Source organism: Pristiophorus japonicus, chromosome 12 (genome assembly GCF_044704955.1).
Source record: "Pristiophorus japonicus isolate sPriJap1 chromosome 12, sPriJap1.hap1, whole genome shotgun sequence".
NCBI classification, from domain to species: domain Eukaryota; kingdom Metazoa; phylum Chordata; class Chondrichthyes; family Pristiophoridae; genus Pristiophorus; species Pristiophorus japonicus.
The window spans coordinates 99,950,407-99,976,696 of NC_091988.1; the positions used below are offsets into that span (position 1 = coordinate 99,950,407).

The 26,290-nt window shown below is 43.6% G+C and overlaps 1 protein-coding gene across 11 annotated transcripts in view; it reads left to right on the forward strand.

The window, feature by feature from the left end:
• Positions 1-26,290, forward strand: part of dock3 (dedicator of cytokinesis 3) — a 1,878,236-nt gene that overhangs the window by 1,431,954 nt on the left and 419,992 nt on the right. For all 11 annotated transcript variants that reach the window (XM_070895785.1, XM_070895788.1, XM_070895786.1 and 8 more), the window contains 2 exons: positions 3,943-4,028; positions 16,587-16,682. In XM_070895785.1, the coding sequence (XP_070751886.1) occupies positions 3,943-4,028; positions 16,587-16,682 (182 nt within the window). The remainder of the gene's footprint in view (positions 1-3,942; positions 4,029-16,586; positions 16,683-26,290) is intronic.

The following is a 26,290-nucleotide window of genomic DNA, read 5'->3' on the forward strand; positions in this document are numbered from 1 at the left end:
AGATGATACCTACCCTCAGCAGGCGGTCCAATTCGCATTCTATCTTTTCCCGCATCACGTACGGCACCGATCTGGCCTTGTGGTGTACTGGCCTGGCGCCCCGGTTTATGTGAATCACTACCTTGGTGCCCAGGAAAGTGCCGATGCCGGGTTGAAAAAATGAGTCAAATTTGTCCAGGACCTGTGAGCATGATATTCGCTCCACAGAAGAAATTGCATTGACATCGCCCCATTTCCAGTTCATGACAGCAAGCCAACTTCTCCCCAGTAGTACGGGACCGTCCCCTGGGACAATCCAGAGTGGCAACCTGTTCTCCGAATCTTTGTGGGTCACGACTACCATGGCGCTGCCTCACACCGGAATGATCTCCTTTGTATATGTCCGTAGATGTGCATCAATCGGCAATAATTTTGGCCTCCTGGCCTTGGACACCCACAACCTTTAGAACTGTTTGATACTCATCAGGGACTGGCTGGCCCCCGTGTCTAGCTCCATTAATACTGGGATGCCATTGAGGAGCACTTTCATCATTATCGGTGGCGTCCTGGTATATGAACTGTATATGTGCTCCACATGAACTCGCTGAACTTCAGCTTCCAGCGATTTCCCCCTGAATTCATTTGGCCACGTAGGGCTTACATCGGGCCCATCCTCCTCGTACATCAACCTGGCTGCAGGCTTCCTGCACATACGCGCCAAGTGACCGCTGACGTTGCAGTTTCTGCAGGTATATTGCTGATACCTGCAAGCTCTGGCTGGGTGTTTGCCTCCACACCTCCAGCATGAGCTGGAGGCCCCATTGTTGGAAACAAAAGGTCCATTACCAGTCGATTGTCTCTGTAACTGTCCTTAAGCGCACCATTAACAGGTGTTGATGGCCCAATTACTGGCCGCATTGTCCATGGCGATGGCATGAATCGCCGTTCAGCTAGCCATTGTCTCTGTTGAATTGCCTCTTTGGGTTTGACTGCATGTCCGATTGCCCTTGTCTGTCTAGCGAACTGTGTGCCGCGTTAACAATGTTGCCTCCCTGGTCGTTTGCCGCATTTGAGCCAAGATTTTTGTCATAAATCATTCTGGTCTCTTCCTCCCCTGAGATAATTGTCTGGGCTATCAGAGCCGCCGCTTCCAAGGTCAAGTCTTTGGTCTCAATCAGTTTCCTGAAAACCCCAGCGTGCCCGATGCCCTCAATAAAATGCTCTCACAGCATCTCCGCTCTGCATGCATCTGGGAACTTACATAGTCTCGCCAGTCGCCAGAGATCTGCCATGAAGTCTGGAACGCTTTGCCATTCTTGCCGCTGGTGCGTGTAAAACCGGTGTCTCGCCATGTTCATGCTGCTCGCCGGTTTAAGGTGTTTCCCGATCAACTTACTGAGCTCTTCGAACGTCTTGTTCGCCGGCTTCTCTGGCGCTAGAAGGTCCTTCATCAGGGAGTACGTTCTGGATCCACAAGCCGTCAGGAGATGAGCCCTGCGTTTGTCGGCCGAATCCTGTCTCAACCATTCCTTAGTGACAAAACTTTGCTGTAGTCTCTCAATAAAGTCGTCCCAATCATCACCAACACAGTACCTCTCTACTGTGCTGCTAGTGGCCATGCTCACGTGGTTTAACTCCCAATTTCTCGTCGCCAACAATATGTCCTTACTCTACAGTATAAATGCACACGAGGCCCATACTTGACCAGTCACCTTTATTGCCAAGACCTCAAGAGACTGAAGGTGGGCGGAGCTTCCCCTTTTATACCAGAAAGTCCAGGTTAGAAGTGTATCCCACAAGTTCGCCCCCTGTGGTCAGTGTTCTAAGGTGTGCAACTTAGGTCAGCTTACATATGGGTTACAATGGTAGTTGAATACATGATAAAAGCCTTCTTCAATGGCCACTCTCGGTAAAGCTGCAGCACTGAGAAATGAGACAGTGATCTGTGCCTGTGATTCCACACTCAGTGAGCTCGTCATTTCAACCACGCTACTGTGGGCAGTTGTCGAGTGGAGGATGTGTATGTATCCACTGTAAAATGAAGAAATGCCATAGGGCTGATCGTTCTCTTTTAAAAGGGACCCAACCTAACCCTACCTCCTAATAGAATTCTATTGCTGTCTTTTGGTGGAGTGCAAGAAAAGGACAGAGGTAGCAGTAAATCCCACCGACAATCTGTGAATGGAGGCACAGTGGTTCATGGAGGAGCAAATGTAAGGCCCTGATGTAGTCGAGAGGTCTGCTATGAGTACCAGTGGATTCATCTGACACGGAGTGTGGCATTGTCATTCACGTGCCTTGAACCAGTATTCAAAGATTTCCAGCCTTTTTGATGATGTCAGAAACAAAATGCATATCAACCTTTAGCAACCTCATTGACAATCTGTTTATCTTTGTTGGGTTGTTCAGTGTTTAAGTACAGTTTCATTCATCAGAGGCTTTCAATTCACACTGTAGATACAGTGAGCAGCCATCGGCCTCGGGTTTCATTAGCAATGGCAGTGACTCTTCAGGGAGTTGATGCCAGCTAAACTGGCTGGACTTTCCTAAAGGGATCTTAAGGCAGGGCATTTCTGATAAAGTTCACTGACTGGGGTTTAACAGCAAACAAGAGTCTCAGTTTTGCTTTGTAGTAGCTGGATGATGGTGAGGCTCCCAGGATGTTTAAGGACCTAAGTTCTGTTGTTACAGTGATTCCTATCTTGCACAGGCAGTGTTCCTGCTGCTGACAACACCCAACAATATAAAAGAGGTCAACTCCACACCTCCACTGACATTAAGAACAGGAAGTTTTCTACGTCCTGGAAACAGTCAATGGACACAAAGCAAAATGCAGATGGCAGGTCTCCACCTCAGCACTCCTCTGTTGTGGCTCAGTGGGTAGAACCCTTGCCTCTGAATCAGAAGGTTGTGGGTTCATGACCCACTCCAGAGACTTGAGCACAAAATCTAGGCTGACACTCCAGTACAGTACTGATGGAGTGCTGTATTGTTGGAGGTGCCGATTTCGGTTGAGACGTTAAACTGAGGCACTGTTTGCTCTCTCAGATGGGTATAAAAGATCCCATGGTGCTATTTTGAAGGGGAGTTCTCCCAGTTGTCCTGGTCAATATTTATCCCTCAACCAACATCACTAAAACAGATTATCTGGTCATTATCACATTGCTATTTGTGGGACTTGCTGTGTGCAAATTGACTGCTGCATTTGCTACATTTGTCTACACTTCAAAAGTGCTGCTTTCACTCTCTGTCTTTCTCTTTCTCCCCCTCCCCCCTTTAAACATCAACATAAAAACACTGTGCGGTTCACATACAGCAGGTGGCATTGGGAGCTTAAGAAATAAGAGTCCTGCAGGTCAGGTTCGTTGGCCACAGCAATTATAGATTCATAGAAATTTACAGCATACAAGGAGGCCATTCGACCCATCGTGTCTGTGTTGGCCAAAAAAGAGCTTTCCAGCTTAGTCCCACTTTCCAGTTCTTGGTCCGTAGCCCTGTATATCCTGGCGCTTCAAGTGCATAACCAAGTACTTTTTAAATGCAATGAGGGTTCCTGCCTCTACCACCCTTTCAGGCAGTGAGTTCCAAACTCTCACCACCCTCTGGGTAAATAAATTCTCCTCCACTTCCCTCTAACCCTTTTCCGAATGACTTTAAATCTATGCCCCCTGGTTATTGACCTCTCTACTAAGAAAATAGGTCCTTACTATCCACTCTATCCAGGCCCCTCATAATTTTATACACCTCACTAAGGTCTCTCCTCAGCCTCCTCTGTTCCAAAGAAAACCCAGCCTATCCAATCTTTCCTCATAGCTAAAGTTCTCCAGTCCAGGCAACATCCTCGTAAATCTTCTCTGTATCTCTCTCTAGTGCACGATAATGGGGAGAAGCAACCACATACATCAGTTCACACTTCTGAAAATATTGCTCAGAGTTTAACTTGCTGCCATTTTTCTGTTCCAGGTGGAAGCGGAGCTCATCGACAAACTGGATAGTCTGGTGTCCGATGGAAAAGGAGATGAAAATTACCGCGAGCTCTTCAGCCTCCTGTAAGGCTCAGTAACATTAATAATGAGATGTTCTGGAGCGTTTGATATTGGAAGGAACATACCGTTCAGAATCGATCCAGTGAATGTGTGAATGTGATTGACGGGAACAGAAATGGAGGCCTTGTAAAAATTTGTGAATTCATTAAAGAACAAGCCTCCATTTACTTACAATGAAAGGGTACTGCATTCGCTAGAGTAGACGTCCAGTTAGTAATGAAAGGTACTGCATCTCCGAGTATGAACCTCCAGTTATATACAGTTTGTTTAAAAAGGAAGAAAGGGATAGACCAAGTAATTACAGGCCAGTCAGCCTAACCTCGGTGGTGGGAAAATTATTGGAGAAAATTCTGAGGGACAGGATAAATCTTCATTTAGAAAGACAAGGAGTAATCAAGGACAGACAGAATGGATTTGTTAAGGGAAGGTCGTGTCTGACTAACTTGATTGAATTTTTTGAGGAGGTAACAAGGAGGGTCGATGAGGGTAGTGTGTTTGATGTAATGTATATGGATTTAGCAAGGCTTTTGATAAGGTCCCACATGTCAGTCTGGTCACGAAAGTAAAAACCCATGGGATCCAAGGCAAAGTGGCAAGTTGGATCCAAAATTGTCTCAGAGACAGGAAGCAAAGGGTAATGGTTGAAGGGTTTTTTGTGACTGGAAGGCTGTTTCCAGTGGGGTTCTGCAGGGCTCAGTACTAGGTCCCTTGCTTTTTGTGGTATATATCAATGATTTAGACTTGAATGTAGGGGACATGATTAAGAAGTTTGCAGATGATACAAAAATTGGCCATGTGGTTGATAATGAAGAAGAAAGCTGTAGACTGCAAGAAGATATCAATGTACTGGTCAGGTGGGCAGAACAGTGGCAAATGGAATTCAATCCAGACAAGTGTGAGGTAATGCATTTGGGGAGGGCTAACAAGGCAAGGGAATACACATTAAATGGTAGGACACTGAGAAGTGTAGAGGAACAAAGGGACCTTGGAGTACATGTTCACAGATCCCTGAAGGTAGCAGGCCAGGTGGATAAGGTGGTTAAGAAGGCATACAGAAACTTGCCTTTATTAGCCAAGGCATAGAATACAAGAGCAGGGAGGTTATGCTTGAACTGTATAAAACACTAGTTAGGCCACAGCTAGACTACTGCGTGCAGTTCTGGTCACTACATTACAGGAAATATGTGATTTCACTAGACAGGGTACAAAGGAGATTGATGAGGATGTTGCCTGGACTGGAGAATTTTAGCTATTAGGAAAGATTGGATAGGCTGGATTTGTTTTCTTTGGAACAGCGGAGGCTGAAGGGAGACCATATTGATGTGTATACAATTATGAGAGGCTTAGATAGAGTGGATATGAAGGACCTATTTCCTTTAGCAACCAGAGGGCATAGATTTAAAGTTATTGATAGGAGGTTTAGAGGAGATATGAGGGGAAATTTCTTCACCCAGAGGATAGTGGTGGGGGTCTGGAACTCACTGCCTGAAAGGGTGGTAGAGGCAAAAACCCTCCCACATTTTAAAAAGTACTTGTTGTGTATTTAAAATGCCGTAACCTACAAGGCTAGGACCAAGAGCTGGAAAGTGGGATTCAGCTGGATAGCTCTTTGTCGGCCGGCACGGACACGACGGGCTGAAGTGGCCTCCTTCCATGCTGTAAATTTCTATGATTCTATGACAGTGAAAGTATACGGCATCCCCTAGCATGAACCTCCAGTTACATTCAGTGAAAGGATACTGCATCCTGAGTCAAGGGTTAAGTAGCAGAATGGATATCTAGCTGACCGCAAGACAGAAAGCAGAGAGTAGGGGTGAAGGGTAGCTATTCAGAGCAGCAGATGGTGGAAAGTGGGGTCCCACAAAGATCTGTGTGGGCTCAAATGTTGTTCACAATTAATATTAATGATTTCAGCTTTGGAATCGAAAACACGATTTCTAAATTTGGGGGTGGGAGTGGGGTGGGGGGGGTGCTGCGGGACAGTTGGTGGGCAATAGTCAATACTGAGGAGGACTGCAACAAATTACAAAGAGACTGCAATTAACTTGCAAAATGGGCATATAATTAGCAAATGAATTTCAACATAGATAAGTGTGAGGTGTTACATTTTGGTAAGAAAAATAAGGTGATCGCATATTACTTGGAAAATAAGAATCTAAATGTGCTTAAGAGCAAAGGGATTTGGGAGTACAAATACGCAAATCACTAAAAGTAGTGACACAGTTTAATAAGGTCATAATAACAGCAAGCCAAGCACTAGGTTTATTTCTAGAGGAATAAATTGGAAAAATATAGAAGTTATGCTAATCTTGTATTGAACCTTGATTAGACCACACTTGGAGTACTGCGTACAGTTCTGGTCGCCATATTATAAAAAGGATATACAGACACTGGAGAGGGTATCGAGAAGATTTACAAAGATGATGCCAGAAATGTGAGATTCTACCTATCAGGAAAGGATAACAGGCGGGATCTCTTTTCTCTGGAAAAGGGAAAGCTAAGGGGTGACCTGATAGAGGTATTTAAAATTAGGAAAGGTTACGATAGCGTAGACACAGAGTGTTTCCACTTGTGGGAAGAGCAAAACTGTAGGCCATCAATATAAGATAGTCACCAAGAAATTAAATAAGGAATTCAGAAGAAATGTATTTTCCCAGTGAGTGGTGAGAATGTGGAACTCGCTACCACAGGGAGTGGTTGAAGCAAATAGTATCGATGCATTTAAGGGGAAGCTAGATAAGCATATGAGGGAGAAGGGAATAGAGGGCTATGCTGATAGAGTTAGATGAGGAAGGATCGGAGGGGGCTTGAGTTAAGCATAAATGCTGGCATGGACTGTTTGGGCCAAATGGCCTGTTTCTGTGCGGTATATCCTATGTATTTCTATGTAATCCCCTAGCATGGACCTCCAGTTAGTTATAGTGAAAAGGTACTGCATGGCCTAGCATGGACCTCCAGTTAGTTATAGTGAAAGGGTACTGTATCCCCTAGAGTAGACCTCCAGTTACTTACCAAGGAAGCAGTACACTTGGGCACACATCAGGAGCCAGATAGGTGAATGGAAGTATCTCAGGGAACTCAGAAGAAGGAATGACTGACTGATTGATTAACTAGGTAATGGAAGGTTGGCAAAGAAGGAGACCACAAAGGGAATTAAAGGATACATAGAAAGCATATGGGGCATTAATGAGTATGGTGGGTCTGTTATATGTGCATGCGGACATCATTGGGTACCAGAGACTTGAGTGAGAGCTGTATATTGGAGGAAAGAGGAAGAGAGAGAATCAGAGGTGGCTAAGGAGAAGGGGGAAAATAACAAGGATACTCCAATGTTTTTATCTTTTTTCCCTATTTACATTTCAGAGTACAAAACATTTCTATTTGTCACTTTGCTACTTTTTCTTCAAGGAAAATAAGTTTACCTGTTTGAGTCTTTCTTCAAAACTTAGTACCCGAAACCCAAGAGTCAATCTGATAACTGTTCCCTGAACCCTTTCTAATGCATGTCCATATCCATTTTGAGTTAGGGTGATTAGACCTGGCGTCCTCATTGATCCGTATAATATCTGTGTAATTTACCTTGACTTGTATTGCAATGCCCTCCAGATGCTTTCCAGTATCCAATCTGCCTTATTGATAACTGTGTCGCACTGTCTTGATGTTTTTTGAGATGATCACTTCCAAGTCCTTTTCTGTTTGTAGCCTGTGCTAATGCACTTGTTCATTTTTGCCTGTTCCCATATGGATTACCGAACATTTCTATCCAGATTAAAATCTGACTCCTGTATCTGAGCTCACCAACATAATTAGTCCAAGTCGGCTGGAAAGTGTATGCATATGGATGCTGGATACGGACATGGTTGGGCTTGATGCCCATGAAGGTATAGCTTGCCAACACTGGTTAGGTTCGCATGAAGAATGGTGAAGTAGTGGAGGTACCTTGGGAAAAGCAACACCAGCAGGAGAGGGTCAAGATTATTTGTAGTGATGGAATCGGGCAGCATCTCTATCGTGTTGATGCTCACTTGTGTAGTTACAGAATTATGTACAATGACAAATCGATCATTTAGTTATCGATTCCAGATCTAGTCTACATGGAAAATCCTAAGAAAAAATGTTTTTCCTTCCCCACTCCTGTTATGAAGATGCTGAGTATTCATGTAATAAGGCTCTATGAGCATCTGTCATCCTGCAGTATATTGCCCAGGTGCCCAGTTTTTAATTGTTAATCTAAACGCTAAGTAGCGACCATGAGGAGGAAACATTGCAGCCAAACCTGATCTTCTCACCCAGTGTCCACATGTGCACTTCCAGCAGGGGTTATTGGGCATTGATCAGGAGCAGAAGCCTTGCCCCAGGGCCTTCAGGCTAACTGCATCATCCACATGCTGCACTGGCTCAGATCAACGAACTGAGCATAGACTGGATCTTCTTGAACCTTCTGGTCTGTACAGCTCATTACCTCACCATGTAGTGCATTTTACCAACCGAGCCTTCACCAGAGTTGGTGTGGGTTTTTCTACTCGATTGTCTTAAACATGATGGCTCTGTTCAAATTGAATTCTACAAAGTGAGAACATATAGACTTCAGAAGATGTCATTTTGGCCCAGTTGTTAGCTTTTGTCTCTGTATCCAAAAGTTTTGGGTTTGAGCCCCACACCAGGACGTGAGTTCATAATCTTGATTGACGTGCAGCCTGCGAACGTGTTAGGAACATAGGAACAGGAGTAGGCCATTCAGCCCCTCGAGCCTGTTCCACCATTCAGTTAGATCATGGCTGATCTGTATCTTAACTCCATTTGCCTCTCTTGGTTTCATATCCCTTAATACCTATACCTAGTAAAATTTCAGTTTTGACATTTTCAATTGACCTAGTCTGTACCACCTTTTGAGGAAGAGTGTTCCAAATTTTCACTACCCTTTGTGTGATGAAGTGCTTCCTGACTTCAACCGTGAATGGCCTAGTTCTAACTTTAACTTTATGACCCCTTGTTCTGGACTCTCCAACACAGTTCTCCTTTCATCACCTTAAACACCTGTGTTGATTGTTGTACATGCTGTCCTTCAAATGAGAGATTAAATCAAGGTATTTGAAAAAGATGAAGGGGCTTAAATTGTCCCATTCTATAAGGCCTGAAAGCGGTGGCCATGGGTCGGTGTGGAATGGCCGCCAAGTCTCTGCAGAGGGGCCGCCATTTTGAAAATTGTCCTTCCTCAGTTTTGGAGTGGTGTCCGGAACCGCTCCACTCATTTTCCCGCTGCGGCGTGCACACGCCGACTCCTTACTGACTGGCCGGGATCCCTTCCCAAAATTGCCACCTGGGAAATTGCCCCTTTCCTGGAATTATCCTGTGGGAGCAGCTGTGCCGCCGGTCGGTGCCCCCAACAGCTTTTGGTGTTGGTACACTCTCTGTGGCTTGGCGTCGCGGCCGCCCTTAAAGGGGAGGGCGCACTGCCGCAGCAGCCATGTTATCTTTTTTTGTCAAATTATGGCCGCGGGTTCAGCTAGGCCGCCAATAGGCAGCCTGCCACCCCCTCTTGGGTGTCAGGCCGCTGGCCCGGCCGAAACCCTCCCTAGTGGTCCAGTGTTTGCCACTAAAGTAGCTGCAGAGTTAGCAGCGGCCCTTCCCTTTAAATGAAGGGAAGAGAAGTTGTGACACGCCAACGCAATGGCTTCATCAGCGCGGCACTGATGCCTTGTTACAGCAGTCACTCCACCCAGACCCCCTCATGGGGCCATTTCTGCCCCGCTCAAAAAAAAACCCAAACTGCTGAATTTCAACAGTTTCACCGCCCCATGCAACAGAGTTGTGGTTGCAAGGTGGCCAAGGTTGGGAGCTAAATATTCCAAGATACTTGACTTTTAGAAAAGACGAGCAGAATGGAAAAGGAGGGTGATAGCCCTGATAGTAAAGGATGACATAACAACAACAACAACAACAGCAACATGTATTAATATAATGCCTTTAAAATTTGACACCGAGCTACATAGGGAGAAATTAGGGCAGGTGAATTGGTCAAAGAGATAGGTTTTAAGGAGCGTCTTGAAGGAGGAAAGAGAGATAGAGAGGCAGAAAGGTTTAGGCAGGGTATTTCAGAGCTTAGGGCCTGGGCAACAGAAGGCACGGCCACCAATGGTTGAGCAATTATAATCAGGGATGCTCAAGAGGGCAGAATTAGAGGAGCACAGACATCTCGGGGGGCGGGTGGGGAGTTGTGGGGCTGGAGGAGATTACAGAGATAGGGAGAGGCAAGGCCATGGAGGAATTTGAAAACAAGGATGAAAATTTTCAAATCGAGGCGTTGCTTAACCAGAAGCCAATGTAGGTCAGCGAGCACAGGGGTGATGGGTGAACGGGACTTGCAGCGAGTTAGGACATGGGCAGCCGAGTTTTGGATTCGCCTCTAGTTTATGCAGGGTAGAATGTGGGAGGCCAGCCAGTAGTGCGTTGGAATACTCTAGGGGCAACAAAGGCATGGATAAGGGCTTCAGCAGCGGATAAGCTGAGGCAAGGGCAGAGATAGACGATGTTACGGAGGTAGAAATAGGCGGTCTTTGCGCATATGCAGTCGAAAGCTCATCCCGGGGTCAAACAGTCTGGATCAGCCTCAGACAGAGTTTGGGGAGAGGACTGGAGTTGGTGGCTAGGGAACGGAATTTGTGGCAGGGACCGAAAACAATGGCATCGGTCTTCCCATAATTCAATTGGAGAAAATTTCTGCTCATCCAGAACTGGATGTCGGACAAGCAGTCTGACAATTTAGAGACTAAGGAGAACAGTCGTGAGAAAGGATCTTAGCTCGGAAGATTAGGGAGTAGAATCAGTATGGGTGGAGATAAGAAATAACAAGGGGCAGAAAACACTGATAGGATTCATTTATAGGCCCCCAAACAGTAGCTATACTGTGGATAGATTGATCAACAAATAACAGGAGCTTGTAACAAATGTAATACAGTAATCATGAAGACTTGAATCTTCTTATAGACTGGGCAAATCAAATTGGCAAAGGTAGTCTGGAGGACGAGTTCATGGAATGTATCCGAGACAGTTAATTAGAACAATACATCATGGAACCAACCAGGGAACAGGCTATTTTAGATCTTGTATTGTGTAATGAAACAGAATTCATTAGTAATCTCATAGTAAAGGATCCTCTGGAGAAGAGTGATTATAATATGATAAAATTTCACGTTGAGTTTGAGAGTGAAATACTTAAGTCCAAAACGAGAGTATTAAACTTAAATAAAAAGAGGAGATATATTTCATAAGCTAATCAAAATCATAGAGGAAAAAACCCTGGTCCAGATGGATTACATCCCCGTATTTTAAAAGAATTTAGGAAAGTGATAGCAGAGGCATTATTACACATATTTAACAACTTATTAGAAAAAGCTGTAGTGCCAGAGAACTGGTGGATAGCTAACATAATACCTATAATTAAGAAGGAAGCTGGAACATGTCTAGGGAACTATAGACCAGTCAGCTTAACATCGGTAGTAGGAAAATAATGGAATCCCTTCTAAAGGAGAAAATAGAAGAACACCTAGAAGCTAAAAATATAATCATGAATAGTCAGCATGGATTTCAAAAGGGAAACTCTTGCTTGACCAACCTCATTGAATTTTTTAAGAGGTAACAGAACAAATAGACGAGTAATGCAGTCGATATAAATTATCTAGTTTTTCAAAAAGCCTTCGATAAGATGCCGCATAATAGACTAATGAACAAGGTCAGAGAATGCAGAATCAGAACAAGTAGCAGAATGGATAGCTAGCTAGCTTCAAGACAGAAAGCAGAGAGTAGGGGTGGTAGAAGGTGGTGTTCCACCGGGACCAGTGCAGGGACCACTGTTATTCACAATTTATATAACGATTCAGACTTTGGAATCAAAATCACAATTTCTAAATTTGTGGATGACACCAAATTGGGCGGATAGTTAATACTGAGGAGGAATGCTACAAATTACAGGAACACATTAATAAATTTGCAGAATGTGCATATAATTGGCAAATGAAATTCAATACATAAATGTAAGGTACTACATTTTGGTAGGAAGAGGTCACATTACTTGGAGAGTGTGAGTCTGGGTGGGGTAGAGGAACAAAAGGATCTCAGACTACAAATACACAAATTACTAAAAGTACCAACACAAGTTAACAAGGCCATAAAAAAAGCAAACCAGAGTTTATTTCTAGAGGTATAGAATTGAAAAGTAGTGAAGTTATGCTAAACTTGTATCGAACTTTAGTTAGACCACACGTGGAGTACTGCATATAATTCTGGTCGGCATATTATAAAAGGGATATTGGGCCTGAAATTCCAATCAGAGGCTTCTTTCAGATGAACGCCTCCGACCCGAGAATTTTTACGAAATTACCTGGTGGTCCTGGAGGTGCCTACGATTCTGGTGGGGAGGTCTTCTCTTCCCACGCTTTGAAGCGCGTTCCCGTCCTCGAGGTCCGAACGTAGAAGGTGCAGTCACGTGTGACTGCACAACCAATCAGGTAAAGTTTTCTCATTAAAGCAATGGGAACTCCATATCTACAAGTTCTCATTGCTATAAATGAGAAAAAAAAACAAACACACTAAAAAAAATACACCTCACATAATTAAAATTAATTGAAATTAAAGTTAATAAATGTGTTAGAAAAAATATATTTTTCCAATTTTTTTAAAGTTTTGTAATCAGGGTTTAAAATAAACTTACCTTAGTGGGCAGAGTTTTTAACATAAAAATGTGTTTTTAAATGTTATTTTTATATGTGTTTTATATGTTTTAAAACTCTTACGCTGGGCAAGAGATGGGCAATTAGCGCAGTCTTGCCCATGCGAATGTCCTTGCTGCCGAGATGCGTGTGATCTGTCAAGCCAGAACTTGACACATCGGAAAAGCCGTTTTTTTGGTGCATGCACATCGCGTGCTGTAAAATGGTTTTTGCGATGCCTTCCCAGGTTTGAACGCACTCCGTACGGACCTGGGAAGGCTGGAATTTCAGGCCCATAGAGCGGGTGCAGAGAAGATTTACAAGGATGATACCAGAAATGTGAGGATATACCTATCAGGAAAGGATGAACAGACTGGATCTATTTTTGCTTGAAAAAAGAAGGCTGAGGGGTGACCTAATAGAGGTCTTTAAAATTATGAAAGGTTTTGATAGAGTAGATACAGAGAGAGTGTTTCCACTTGTGGGGAAGAGCATAACTAGAGAACATCAATATAAGATCATCACCATGAAATCCAATAGGGATTCCAGAAGAAATGTCTTTAACCAAAGATTGGTGAGAATGTGGAACTCGCTACCACATGGAGTAGTTGAGGCTAATAGTATAGATGCATTTAAGGGGAGGCTAGACAAGTATATATATGAGGGAGAAGGGAATAGAGGGTTATGCAGATAAAGTTAGATGAGGAAAGATAGGAGGAGGCTCGAGTGGAGCATAAACGCCGGTCTGGACTGGTTGGGCTGAATGGCCCGTTGCTGTGCCATATATCCTGTATGATCCTATGAAAAAAAGCCAATTACATAGGTATGAGGCGTGAGTTAGTTAAGGTAGATGGGAAATTAAATTAAAAGGTAGGACAGTAGAAAAGCAGTGGCAAACATTTAAAGAAATATTCTAAAATTCTCAAGGAATATATATTCCATTGTGAAATAAAAATTGCATGGGAAAAGTGATCCATCCGTGGCTAACTAAAGAAGTTAAGGATAGTATTAAATTAAAAGAAGAGGCTTATACTGTTTGAAGAATAGTAGTAAACTTGAGGATTAGGGGAGCTTTAGAAAACAGTAAAGGATGACCAAAAAATGGATATAAAGGGAGAAAATAGAATGAGAGTAAACTAGCAAGAAATATAAAAAACGATTGTAAGAGCTTCTACAAATATGTAAAAAGGAAGGGAGTAGCAAAGGTAAGCATTGGTCCCTTCGAGGCTGAGACAGGAGCAATTATAATGGGGAACAAGGAAATGGCAGAGGCTTTAAACAAATATTTTGTATCTGTCTTCACAGTAGAAGACACAAAAAGCATCCCAAAAATATTGGGGAACTAAGGGGCTAATAAGAGTGAGGAACTTAAAGTAATTAATATCAGTAGCGAAGAAGTACTTGGAAAAACTAATGGGACTAAAAGCCAACAAATCCCCTGGACCTGATGGCGTACATCCTAGGGTTTTAAAAGAGGTGACTGTAGAGATAATGGATGCATTGGCTGTGAACTTCCAAAAGTCCCTAGATTCAGGAACTGTCCCAGCGGATTGGAAGGTAGTAAATGCAACCTTGCTATTCAAGAAAGGAGGGAGAGAGAAAACACGGAACTTGCAGGCCAGTTAGTCTGATATCAGTCATCAGGAAACCACTGGAGTCCATTATTAAGGATATGGTAACAGAGCACTTAGATAATGATTAGGTAGAGTCAGCATGGTTTTACGAAACGGAAATAGTGTTTAACAAATTTATTACAGTTTTTTGAGGATGTAACTAGCAGGGAAGATAAAGGGGAATCAGTGGGTGTAGAATATTTCGATTTCCAAAATGCATTTGATAAGGTGCCACATAAAAGGTTGCTATTCAAGATAAGGGCTCATGGGGTTGGGGATAATATATTAACATGATTGCTTAACAGACAGAAAACAGAGAGTAGGGATAAACGGTCATTTTCAGGGTGCCAGGCTGTAACTAGTGCGGTGCTGTAAGGGTCAGTGCTTGGGCCTCAGCTATTTACAATCTATATTAATGACTTGATGAAGGGACCGAGTGCAATGTATTTAAGTTCACTGACCATACAAAGTTAGGTGGGAAAGTAAGCTGTGAGGAGGAGTAGGTCACACACCAATTCAAGCCTGCTCCGCCATTCAATAAGATCATGACTGATCTTCGACCTCAACTCCACTTTCGCGCCTGATCCCCATATCCCTTGGATTCCCCAGAGTCCAAAAATCTATCTCAGCCTCAAATATACTCGAGTCAGCATCCACAGCACTTTGGGGCAGAGAATTCCAAAGATTCACAACCCTGACTGAAGAAATTCCTCCTCATCTCGGTCTTAAATGGCCGACTCCTTATCCTGAGACTATGCCCCCTAGTTCTAGACTCTCCAGCCAGGGGAATCAACCTCTCATCATCTACCCTGGAAGAATTGGAAAACAGAATATGTTTTAAATGGTGAGCAACTATTAAATGTTGGTGTTCAGAGAGATTTAGGTGTCCTCGTACAGGAAAGTACAGAAAGTTAGCATGCAGGTACAGCAAGCAATACAGAAGGTTAAATGGCATGTTGGCCTTTATTGCTCAAGAGTTGGAGTACAAGAGTGAGGAAGTCTTACTACAATTGTACAGGGCTTTGGTGAGACCACATTTGGAGTACTGTGCACAGTTTTGGTCTCCTTATCTGAGAAAGGACATACATGCCTTAGAGGTGGTGCAACAAAGGTTCACTAGATTAATTCCTGGGATGAGATGGCTTGTCCTACAAGGAGAGATTGAGTAGATTGGGGTTTAGAAGAATGAGAGGTGATCTCATTGAAACATTTAAGATTCTGAGGGGGATTGACAGGGTAGATGATGAGAGGTTGTTTCCCCCTGGCTGGAGAGTCTAGAACTCGGGGGCATAGTCTCAGGATAAGGAGTCGGCCATTTAAGACCGAGATAAGGAGGAATTTCTTCACTCGATTGTGAATCTTTGGAATTCTCTGCCCCAAAGTACTGTGGATGCTGACTTGAGTATAATTGAGGCTGAGATAGATTTTTGGACTCTGGCGGATTCAAGGGATATGGGGATCAGGCGAGAAAGTGGAGTTGAGGTCGAAGATCAATCATGATCTTATTGAATGGCGGAGCAGGCTTGAAGGGCCATGTGACCTACTCCTGCTCCTACTCCTTGTGTTCTTATGTTTGCCGACTGTGATGTTCAAATACAGTATTTTGTAATTAATCTAACCCCCGAGCTGATTATTAGCACTGAGTTGGGTTGGTACATACCTGATACCGTTACAAACACTATCAGACGGACAGGCAAAGTATCAGCTTTAATCTCCATCTGTTCAGGCCACAATAAAAAAAACAGGAACAGCATTTCATTTCTGAGGAAAAATGGTAAGTGACCTTTCCACTTGCGGCTTTATGGTGACCTTCCCTGGTATAGTGACCTTTCTACTACAGTGACCTATCTGGTGGTATGATGACTTTTCCTTGAAGAGAAGTATGATCATCTTTGTGGGAATAGTAGTATGGTGACCTTTCCGGTAATGTTGGCACAGTCAAAGTTCTGTTTTGTGCAATGCAATAATTTATGTTGAGGAAATTGTACTTTAAGTGTTGTAGGTATCTGTTGGCTCACTGCTGAGAGTGTTAATAATGCACTACTAATGTGATAACCTCCTTATCTTTGCTTAATTTCTGCTGCCTGGAAATAGAACCCAGCTCTTTGGGCCTTATCCTAGGTAAGACTAAAGCATCTAAGATTTAAAGAATATGTTACTGAAATAACTGCAGGCTGCGCTTGGTGAGGTTTGCTGTCAGCAGGGGAAACTCACTGCTTTCTGTTTCCTTGTGTTCACAGCTTATTAGAGAAGATTGAACAAGAAACATGGCGAGAGACTGGTGTTTCCTTCGTATTGTCAGTAACTCGCCTAATGGAGCGGCTACTAGACTACAGGTAGATGTAGGGGTATTATGTATTTATGCTTGGGGTCACCAGACACCAGGGGGCGCCACTGTCAGAAGTCATCGGGCTGTAGGCACGCGTGCGCGGTCACTGGTATATAAGCGCGGGTACGATGTCACGGGGTGGTTACTTTGGGCGCGAATAAAGTTGGATCAGGTTTACACCTGAGGCAGTTTTACAGTAACAAGTCTTTTGAGTAATTACGTTCATTACATTTGGCGACGAGGTAACTTAAGAACCTTCGCATGTACAATGGGTACTGTTGGAATTCTGGAGAGATTCGCGGATGGCGAGGATTGGGCAGATTTTATTGACCGCCTGGATCGGTATTTTGTGGCCAACAAAATGGAGGGAGAGGCTGACGCAGTTCGGCACAGGGCGGCTTTCCTCACCGTTTGTGGTCCAAAAATTTATGGCCTCGTGAAGAATCTTCTCTCACCTTTATGTCCAACGGGCAAAGAATATGGGGATTTGTGTGCTTTAGTGCGTGACCATCTTCAGCCAAAAGAGGGGATCATCTCACGCTATCGCTTCTACATGCATGTTCGTGCTGAGGGCTAGGATGTGTCGGGAGATTCAGCGGCAACCTGTGATGTTTTGCTGAGCCGTGTAAGTTTGGAAACGTGTTGGAAAACATGCTGCAAGATTTCTTTGTGAAAGGCATCAACCATGATGTGATTCTTTGGAAGTTATTGGCCAAAGAGAAGCTGGATCTGAGCAGGCATGGCATAAATGACGACTGATGATAATTTGAGGCAGATATCATCGAAGAGTTGGAGTTCCACGGCAAGTACTGTAAACAAGATTGTGTTGTCATCTAGCAGAGCTGCTTATGGCAGGGCCTACTCGACTGCTTATGTGAAACCTGTAGCTGCTCAAAGTCCGCCAACTGATATGAATCTGATTTCACCCTGTTGGCCTCATCAGTGTCAGTTTAAACAGTACTCCTATAATGGCTATTCGAAAGTGGGGCATCTTCAGAGAACGTGCCCACAACTGAACAAGCATGCTGCTGCTCATCACATTACTGATGATGACCAGTCCAGTGCTGGCCCGGATACACAACCCGAGGAAGAAATGTTTGGTCTGTATTCGTTCTCGGGAAGGAGTCAGCCGATAATGGTTAATGTAAAGCTGAATGGCGTGCCTGTATCAATGGAGTTGGACACGGATGCGAGTCAGTCGATAATTAACCAAAGGACATTCGACAAGCTGTGGGACACTGAGGCTGTGAAGCCTAAGCTGAGTCCAGTCAATACCAAGTTGCATACTTACACTAAGGAACTCATACCGGTGATTGACAGTGCAGTAGTCAAGGTGTCATATGGTGGTGTGGTTCATGCTCTACCGTTATGGATCGTCCCAGGCAATGGTCCAATGCTGTTCGGCAGGAATTGGCTCAATAAAATCAAGTGGAATTGGAATGATATCAAAGCGTTATTATCGGTGGATGACACTTCATGTGCTCAAGTGTTGAAGAAGTTTCCTTCTTTGTTTGAACCGGGCATTGGTAATTTTACTGGAGCTAAGGTGCAGATTCACCTGGATTCTGATGCAAGGCCTGTCTATCATAAAGCTCAGTCTGTTCCCTACATGATGAGGGAGAAGGTTGAAATTGAGCTCGACAGACTCCAAGGTAAAGAGCTCATATCACCGGTCGAGTTTAACGAGTGGGCCAGTCCTATTATTCCGGTGTTGAAGAGTGATGGCACTGTCAGGATTTGTGGAGACTACAAGGTTACGATTAACCGATTTCGAAACAGGATCAGTACTCGTTACCGAAGGCTGTTGACCTGTTTGCCATGCTGGCTGGTGGAAAGTCGTTCACTAAACTGGATCTGACGTCAGCCTATATGACACAGGATCTGATGTTGGCCTGTCGACACTTCGAAGAAACTCACCTGCATCAACACCCATAAAGGACTGTTTGTCTACAACAGGTGTCCTTTTGGAATTCATTCAGCTGCAGCCATATTTCAGAGGAATATGGAGAGTCTACTGAAGTCCGTTCCTAGAACTGTCGTGTTTCAAGATGGCATTCTGGTCACAGGTCGCGACACTACTGAACATCTGAACAATCTTGAAGAAGTCCTACATCATCTGGACAAAGTAGGACTCAGGCTGAAACGTTCGAAGTGTGTCTTCATGGCAGCTGAAGTTGAATTCCTGGGAAGGAAGATTGCTGCTGATGGCATCAGGCCTACTGATTCGAAAACCAAGGCCATCAAAAATGCACCCAGGCCTCAGAATGTGACAGAGCTGGGTTCATTTCTTGGGCTACTCAACTACTTTGGTAATTTCTTACCCAGATTGAGCACTTTGTTAGAGCCACTGCACGTGCTCCTCAGAAAAGGCGACAACTGGGTCTGGGGTGTGTCTCAAGATAGAGGCTTTGAGAAAGCTAAGAATCTGCTCTGTTCAAACAAGTTGCTTGTCCATTATGATCCGTGTAAGCGTCTTGTATTGGCCTGTGATGCTTCATTATATAGGGTTAGCTGAGTACTCCAACAAGCAAATTAGTCGGGAAAGCTACAATCTGTTGCGTATGCTTCGAGAAGTTTGTCAAAGGTGGAAAGGGCTTACAGCATAGTAGAAAAAGAAGCTTTGTGTATGGGGTCAAAAAGATGCATCGGTACCTGTTTGGTCTTCGTTTTGAACTCGAAACGAATCATAAGCTACACATTTCATGGTTTTCGGAAAACAAAAGTATTAATACCAATGTATCGTCCATATCCAGAGGTAGGCATTGACATTGTCTGCCTATGATTATGTCATAGACCTGGCAGTGAGAATTGTGCCGATGCGCACACCTGAGGTGGAGACGCCTCAACCTGCAGATCTACTGTTAGTAATGGATGCTTTTGAGAGTGAAGGAACTCCTGTCACTGCTCAACAAGTTAGGATCTGGACCAGCCATGACCCTATTTTATCGGCTGTGAAACATTGTGTCCTCAGTGATGATTGGTCTGCTATACCTATGGAAATGTGTGATGAGACCAAACCTTACAACCGGCACAAGATGAACTGTCCATTCAGTCAGATTGTTTACTGTGGAGTAATCGTGATGTTATGCCTAAGAAAGGTGGAGAAAAATTTGTACGTGAACTACATAGCACTCATCCTGATATTGTCATGATGAAAGCCATTGCTAGGGCTCATGTATGGTGGCCTGGAATTGACTCTGATCTGGAATCATATGTGCATCAGTGCAACACTTGCATGCAGCTAAGTAAAGTACCAGCAGAATCTCCACTGAGTCTTTGGTCGTGGCCATCTAAACCATGGTCGAGGATCCACATCAATTTTGCGGGCCCTTTCCTGGGAAAAATGTTTTTTGTTGTGGTGAATGTATATTCAAAGTAGATAGAGTGTATTATTATGTCATCCAGTACATCTACAGCTACTATTGAGAACCTTTGTGTCATGTTTGCTACTCATGGTTTGCCTGACATTGATGTGAGCGACAACGGATCTTGCTTCACAAATCTGGAGTTTCAAGAGTTCATGAAACTCAATGGTATTAAACATGTGAGATCAGCCCCATTCAAACCTGCTTCTAATGGTCAAGCAGAGCGTGCTGTTCAAACGATCAAGCAGAGTATGAAACGTGTAACTCAGGGTTCACTGCAGACTCACTTGTCCTGAATACTGCTCAGTTACAGGACCAGACCTCATATGCTTACTGGGGTCTCCCCTGCTGAACTACTGATGAAGAGAAATCTCAAGACCAAGAACTCTCTTGTTCATCCCGATTTGAATGATCGCGTTGAAAACAGATGTCAAAGTCAGCAAGGGTATCATGAGCATGCTGCTGTGTCACGTGACATCTCTGTCAACGATCCGGTTTATGTACTGAACTATGGTCAAGGTCCAAAGTGGATCGCCGGTACTGTTACAGCCAAGGAGGGTAACAGAGTGTTTATTGTCGTGCTCAAGAATGGGCAAACATGCAGGAAACATGTTGATCAGATAAAACTGCGGCACATGGATGAACTGGAACTGCTTGAGGAAGATGCAGTCAGTAACCAACCAACCAATGTTCATTCATCAGAGGACTTTGCTGTCATTATTGAAACTGGACCTCCAGTCTCTGATGTGGTCATTACCACTCCCATCAGATCGGTTACTCAGCCTTCAGTCTCAACTGACTCAGAACGCTCGCCTCGAACTGAAGTTGAACTGAGACGATCAACTCGTGAGCGGAAAGTCCCAGACCGTCTTAATTTTTAAAAAGACTGATATTAAGATCTTGAAAGGAGATGTTGTTATATATTTATGCTTGGGGTCACCAGACACCAGGGGGCACCACTGTCGGTCATCGGGCTGTACGCGCACATGCGCGGTCTCTGGTATATAAGCGCGGGTACCATGTCACGGGGGTTACTTTGGATGCGAATAAAGTTGGATCAGGTTTACACCTGAGGCAGTTTACGGTAACAAGTCTTTTGAGTCATTACATTCATTACAGGGAGGAAATTCATGTTTGTGAAATCTTACTATAACAGTGGTCAGTTGTTGCTTGACGCTTTATTTTCAGTGGTGATATGCTGTCAGTTTTGTTTCTTGATGAGGATCTAAAGTTTCTGCCTGACGACTTTTCCTGTGATTTAAAAGTATAAAGCCTTTTTTTTTTAAATTCACTCTCGGGATATGGGCATCGCTGGCAAGGCTGGCATTTATAGCCCATCCTAGCTGCCCTTGAGAAAGTGGTGATGGACCATCTGTAGCAGTTTGATACAACTGAGTGGCTTGGTAGGCCATTTCATAAGGCAGTTAAGAGTTAATCACATTGCTGTGGATTTGGAGTCACATATAGGCCAGACTGGGTAAGGACAACAGATTTCCTCCCTAAAAGACATTAGTGAGTCAATTGAGTTTTACAACAAGCTGACAGCTTCATGGTTACTTTTATTGGTTACAGCTTTTTAAAAATGTCCAATTCTATTTCTAACTTCAGTTTCTCAAATTGCCATCGTAGGATTTGAACTCTCATTCTTTGGATTACTGGTCCACTAACATAACCACGACACCACTTCTCTAGAGCTTTGATACTTATTCTGGTCGAATAATGAGGAAGCACCATTAAACAGCACAGTGTTTCACCTTCGATAACTTACTCAATGAAGGCTTCACAGGCATGAATCTGCAAACCACCATTCTCTAGCCACTGCACAGCCTTTACATTTAATAAATGAGGCTGCAACTTAGTTTTTTTGATTTGAAGAATGGAAGAGGAATCAAAACATAAAAGCTATTTTGTCTACTATTAATAGGATCTGTAAAATCTGTAGTTTGGCAGAAAGCTAGTATTATGGGAAAGACTATCAAGGGGTCAATTATATGGACTGGAATTAAAACTCAAGCTCTTCTTCCCTTAATCATTCCAGGTTTTGAAGTCATTTTTAATGCTATCCATTTCTTTCTTTTTCTCACTGTAGTTCCCATCCCAAATTCAGTTAAAAGCAGTATATTTCCAATTCAGGTTCCCCTGAATCGCCATTAAACCTGTTGGCCAATTAAAACAGTTGGCAAAATTGATTTCTCAACCTGTGCTACAGTACTTCAACCTCATCTCAGGAAACATTCCCAATGTGGCACTTGCATAAAGCATCTTGCACAAAGCTTCTGAAGTTTTAAGTGTCTTGGCAAAGTGAAGAAAATTTTGAGTTTTTGAGCATTTAGTGGACAATTTGCATCTTGCCTATTTTGCCCAGGTTTTGTTTTCTGTGGAGCTGCTGTTGCAGCTTTATGATCTTGGTAAAAGTTCCATAAGTTGGTCTAAAATGGTAACTATTTCCAGAAAATAGGTTTGGTAATACACGCTGCAATATGTATGCGCACTAGGTCCATGCAGCAGAGCTGGTCTCCAGTCGTCTTGGTTAATCCTTGCCACTGGACCAAGACCTAGCTCTATCAAGTCCGTGTGGTGGCTGGTGTGCAACGGTCACCACACGTAAAAAAAAATCCACACACAGGCATCTTCCACCCTTCAGGATTTAGTTTGGGACCTGGAAGTTTAGGTCCTTCATTTAAACACCTGTGAACTTTTTGACGTGGAAGCAAGTCATCCTTGACTCGAGGGATTGCCTATGATGATTGCTAAACCATAGTTGCATGTCTATCAGTGAGGCATTTCATATAAGGTATAATAGGGCTTCTCCCATGGGCTGATAAGTGTAGTCAGTGGACACTAAGCCACACAGACGAGAAAGCCCCAGGTTTGATTTCCAATCTGTGCTACATAAGAATTAGGAACAGGAGTAGGCCATCCAGCCCCTCGAGCCTGCTCCGCCATTTAACAAGATCATGGCTGATCTGGCCGTGGACTCAGCTCCATTTACCCGCCCGCTCCCCGTAACACTTAATTCCCTTATTGGTTAAAAATCTATCTATCTGTGATTTGAGTACATTCAATGAGCTAGCCTCAACTGCTTCCTTGGACAGAGAATTCCACAGATTCACAACCCTCTGGGAGAAGAAATTCCTCTCAACTCGGTTTTAAATTGGCTCCCCTGTATTTTGAGGCTGTGCCCCCTAGTTCTAGTCTCCCCGAAGTTAACTGATCTCTGCTGGCGTAGCAGTTGGGGTGCTGCAGTTGATCTTTGTGGCTCCAGTTGAGAGGAGATAAATCTGTTAGGGTTTCTGGTCTTGATCACTGTCCAGTAGTATTTTATTGAAAGGATGCTTGAGCCGACATCAGATAAGGAGAAGATTAGATTTGAGTCAGAAGGTTACATAGGATAACATAAGATATACAGCACAGAAACAGACCATTCGACCCAACCAGTCCATGCCGGCGTTTATGCTCCATTCGAGCCTCCTCCCATCTTTCCTCATCTAAATCTATCAGCATAACCCTCTATTCCCTTCTCACTCATATGCTTATCTAACCGCTTCTTAAATGCACCTATCCTATTCGCGTTAAACTATTCCCTGTGGTAGCGAGTTCCACATTGTCACCACTCCCTGGGTAAAGGCGTTTCTTCCGAATTCCCTATTGGATTTCTTGGTGACTATCTTACATTGATGGCCTCTAGTTTTGCTCTTCCCCACAAGTGGAAACATTCTCTCTGTGTCTACTCTATCAAAACCTTTCACGATTTAAAAAACCTCTAAGGTCACCCCTCAGCCTTTTCTTTTCAAGAGAAAAGAGGCCCAGCCTGTTCATCCTTTCCTGACAAGTATACCCTCGCCTTTCTGGTATCATCCTTGTAAATCTTCTCTGCCCCCTCTCCAGTGCCTCTATGTCCTTTTTATAATATGGCGACCAGAATTGTACGCCATTCTCCAAGTGTCGTCTAACCAACATTCGATACGAGTTTAGCATAACGTCACAACTTTTCAATTCTGTCCCTTTAGAAATAAACCCTAGTGCTTGGTTTGCTTTTTTATGGTCTTGTTAGCCTGTGTCGCTGCTTTTAGTGATTTGTGTATTTGTACTTGAAGATCCCTTTGTTCCTCTACCCCATTTTGATTCTTATTTTCCAAATAATATATGACCTTCCTATTTTTCTCACCAAAATGTAATATCTCACACGCTGAATTTTAATTTGCCAATTATATGCCTATTCTACAAATTTATTAATGTCCTCTTATAATTTGTTGCAGTCTATCAGTATTGACTAGCGCCACGATTTGGTGTTTTCTGCAAATTTAGAAATTGTGTTTTTGATTCCAAAGTCTAAATTGTGAATATAAATTGTGAACAAGTGTTCCCTGTGGAACACCACTACCCACCTTCTGCCACTGTGAATAGCTACCCTTTACCCCTACTCCCTGCTTACTGTCTTAAAGCCAGCTAGTGATCCATTCTGCTACTTGTCCTCTGACTCCTCATTCCCTGACCTTATTCATTAATCTATTATGTGGTACCTTATCGAAGACTTTTTGAAAATCTAGATAATTACATCTACTTCATTACCCCTGTCTACTCTCTCTGTTACCATTTCAAAGAATTCAATGAGGTTGGTTAAGCAAGACTTTCCCTTTTGAAATCCATGCTGACTATTTATTATTATATTTTTGGTTTCTATATGTTCTTCGATTTTTATTTTTAGAAGGAATTCCATTATTTTCCTACCACCGATGTAAAGCTGACTGGTCTATATTTCCCTGGACATGTTCTATTTCCCTTCTTAAATATAGGTATTACATTAGCAATCCACTAGTCCTCTGGTACTACACCGTTTTCTAACAAATTACTAAATATGTGTAGTAATGCCTCTGCTATCTCTTCCCTAGGTTCTTTTAAAATGCGCGGATGTAATCCGTCCGTGTTATGTCTCGAATAAAGAATCTGACCAGATACTGTAAGCTCAAAGTAACGTGCGACCGTAGTCCTTTATTACAGGTCTCCAGAGTGCCTTTCTCAGCCTGTGGGACTCCAGGGGATGAGCCCTCTGGTGGTTAAACATGGTATTTACAGGTTTACATATATAACAATACTCCCCCCACCCCCACCCCTCCCAAGTCAATAGTCTAACTATTTATAATGTGAGTCGATCTAGGGCCTTCCTTTCCCTGGTTGATCATCTTGGTGTAAATCCTGGTTTTGTTGTGGCCTCGCTGGGCTGCTGTGCAGCTGGTCTTGCTGGGCTGCTGGGCGTGGTGTGTACTGCTGGGCTGCTGCGGGTGATGAGTTCTGTTTCGTGGTCAACTGCTGGGTCGGTTGCCACTTGTGTATGTGTGGGAGGGTCGAAAAAAGTAGAGTCTATTGTGGGTTGTTCTGGATAGTCCGTGAATCTGAGTTTTGTTTGGTCCAAGTGTTTCCTGCAGGTGAATCCATTTGAAAGTTTTACCTGAAACACCCTACTCCCCTCTTTGGCTACGACAGTGCCGGGAAGCCACTTGAGACCTTGTCTATAGTTTAACACAAATACAGGATCATTAATCTCAATTTTGCGTGAAACATTTGCACGATCATGATATGTATTCTGTTGAAGTCGCCTGCTCTCTATCTGTTCGTGTAGATCAGGGTGGACTAATGAGAGCCTTGTCTTAAGTGCCCTTTTCATGAGTAGTTCAGCAGGGGGAGCCCCAATGAGCGAGTGGGGTCTTGTGCGGTAACTAAGCAGGACTCAGGATAGGCGAGTATACAGTGAGCCTTCAGTTACCCTCTTCAAGCTCTGCTTGATTGTTTGCACTGCTCGCTCTGACTGACCATTGGACACTGGTTTGAATGGGCAGAAATGACATATTTGATCCCATTGTGGGTCATGGACTCTTTGAACTCGACACTGGTGAAGCACGGCACATTGTCACTCACAAGGACATCAGGCAGCTGTGCATGGCAAACATGGCCCGCAGGCTTTCAATGGTGGCAGCAGATGTGCTTGCCGACATTATCTCACATTCAATCTATTTGTAGTATGCATCTACAATCACAAGGAGCATTTTTCCCAAGAATGGGCCTGCATAGTCGACATGGATCCTGGACCATGGTTTGGAAGGTCAGGACCATAAACTTAGTGGCGTCTCCCTGGGTGCATTGCTTAACTGAGAACATGTGTTACATTTATGCATGCAGGACTCTAAGTCTGCATCGATACCGGGCCACCACACGTGGAACCTGGCTATCGCTTTCAGCATTACAATGCCTG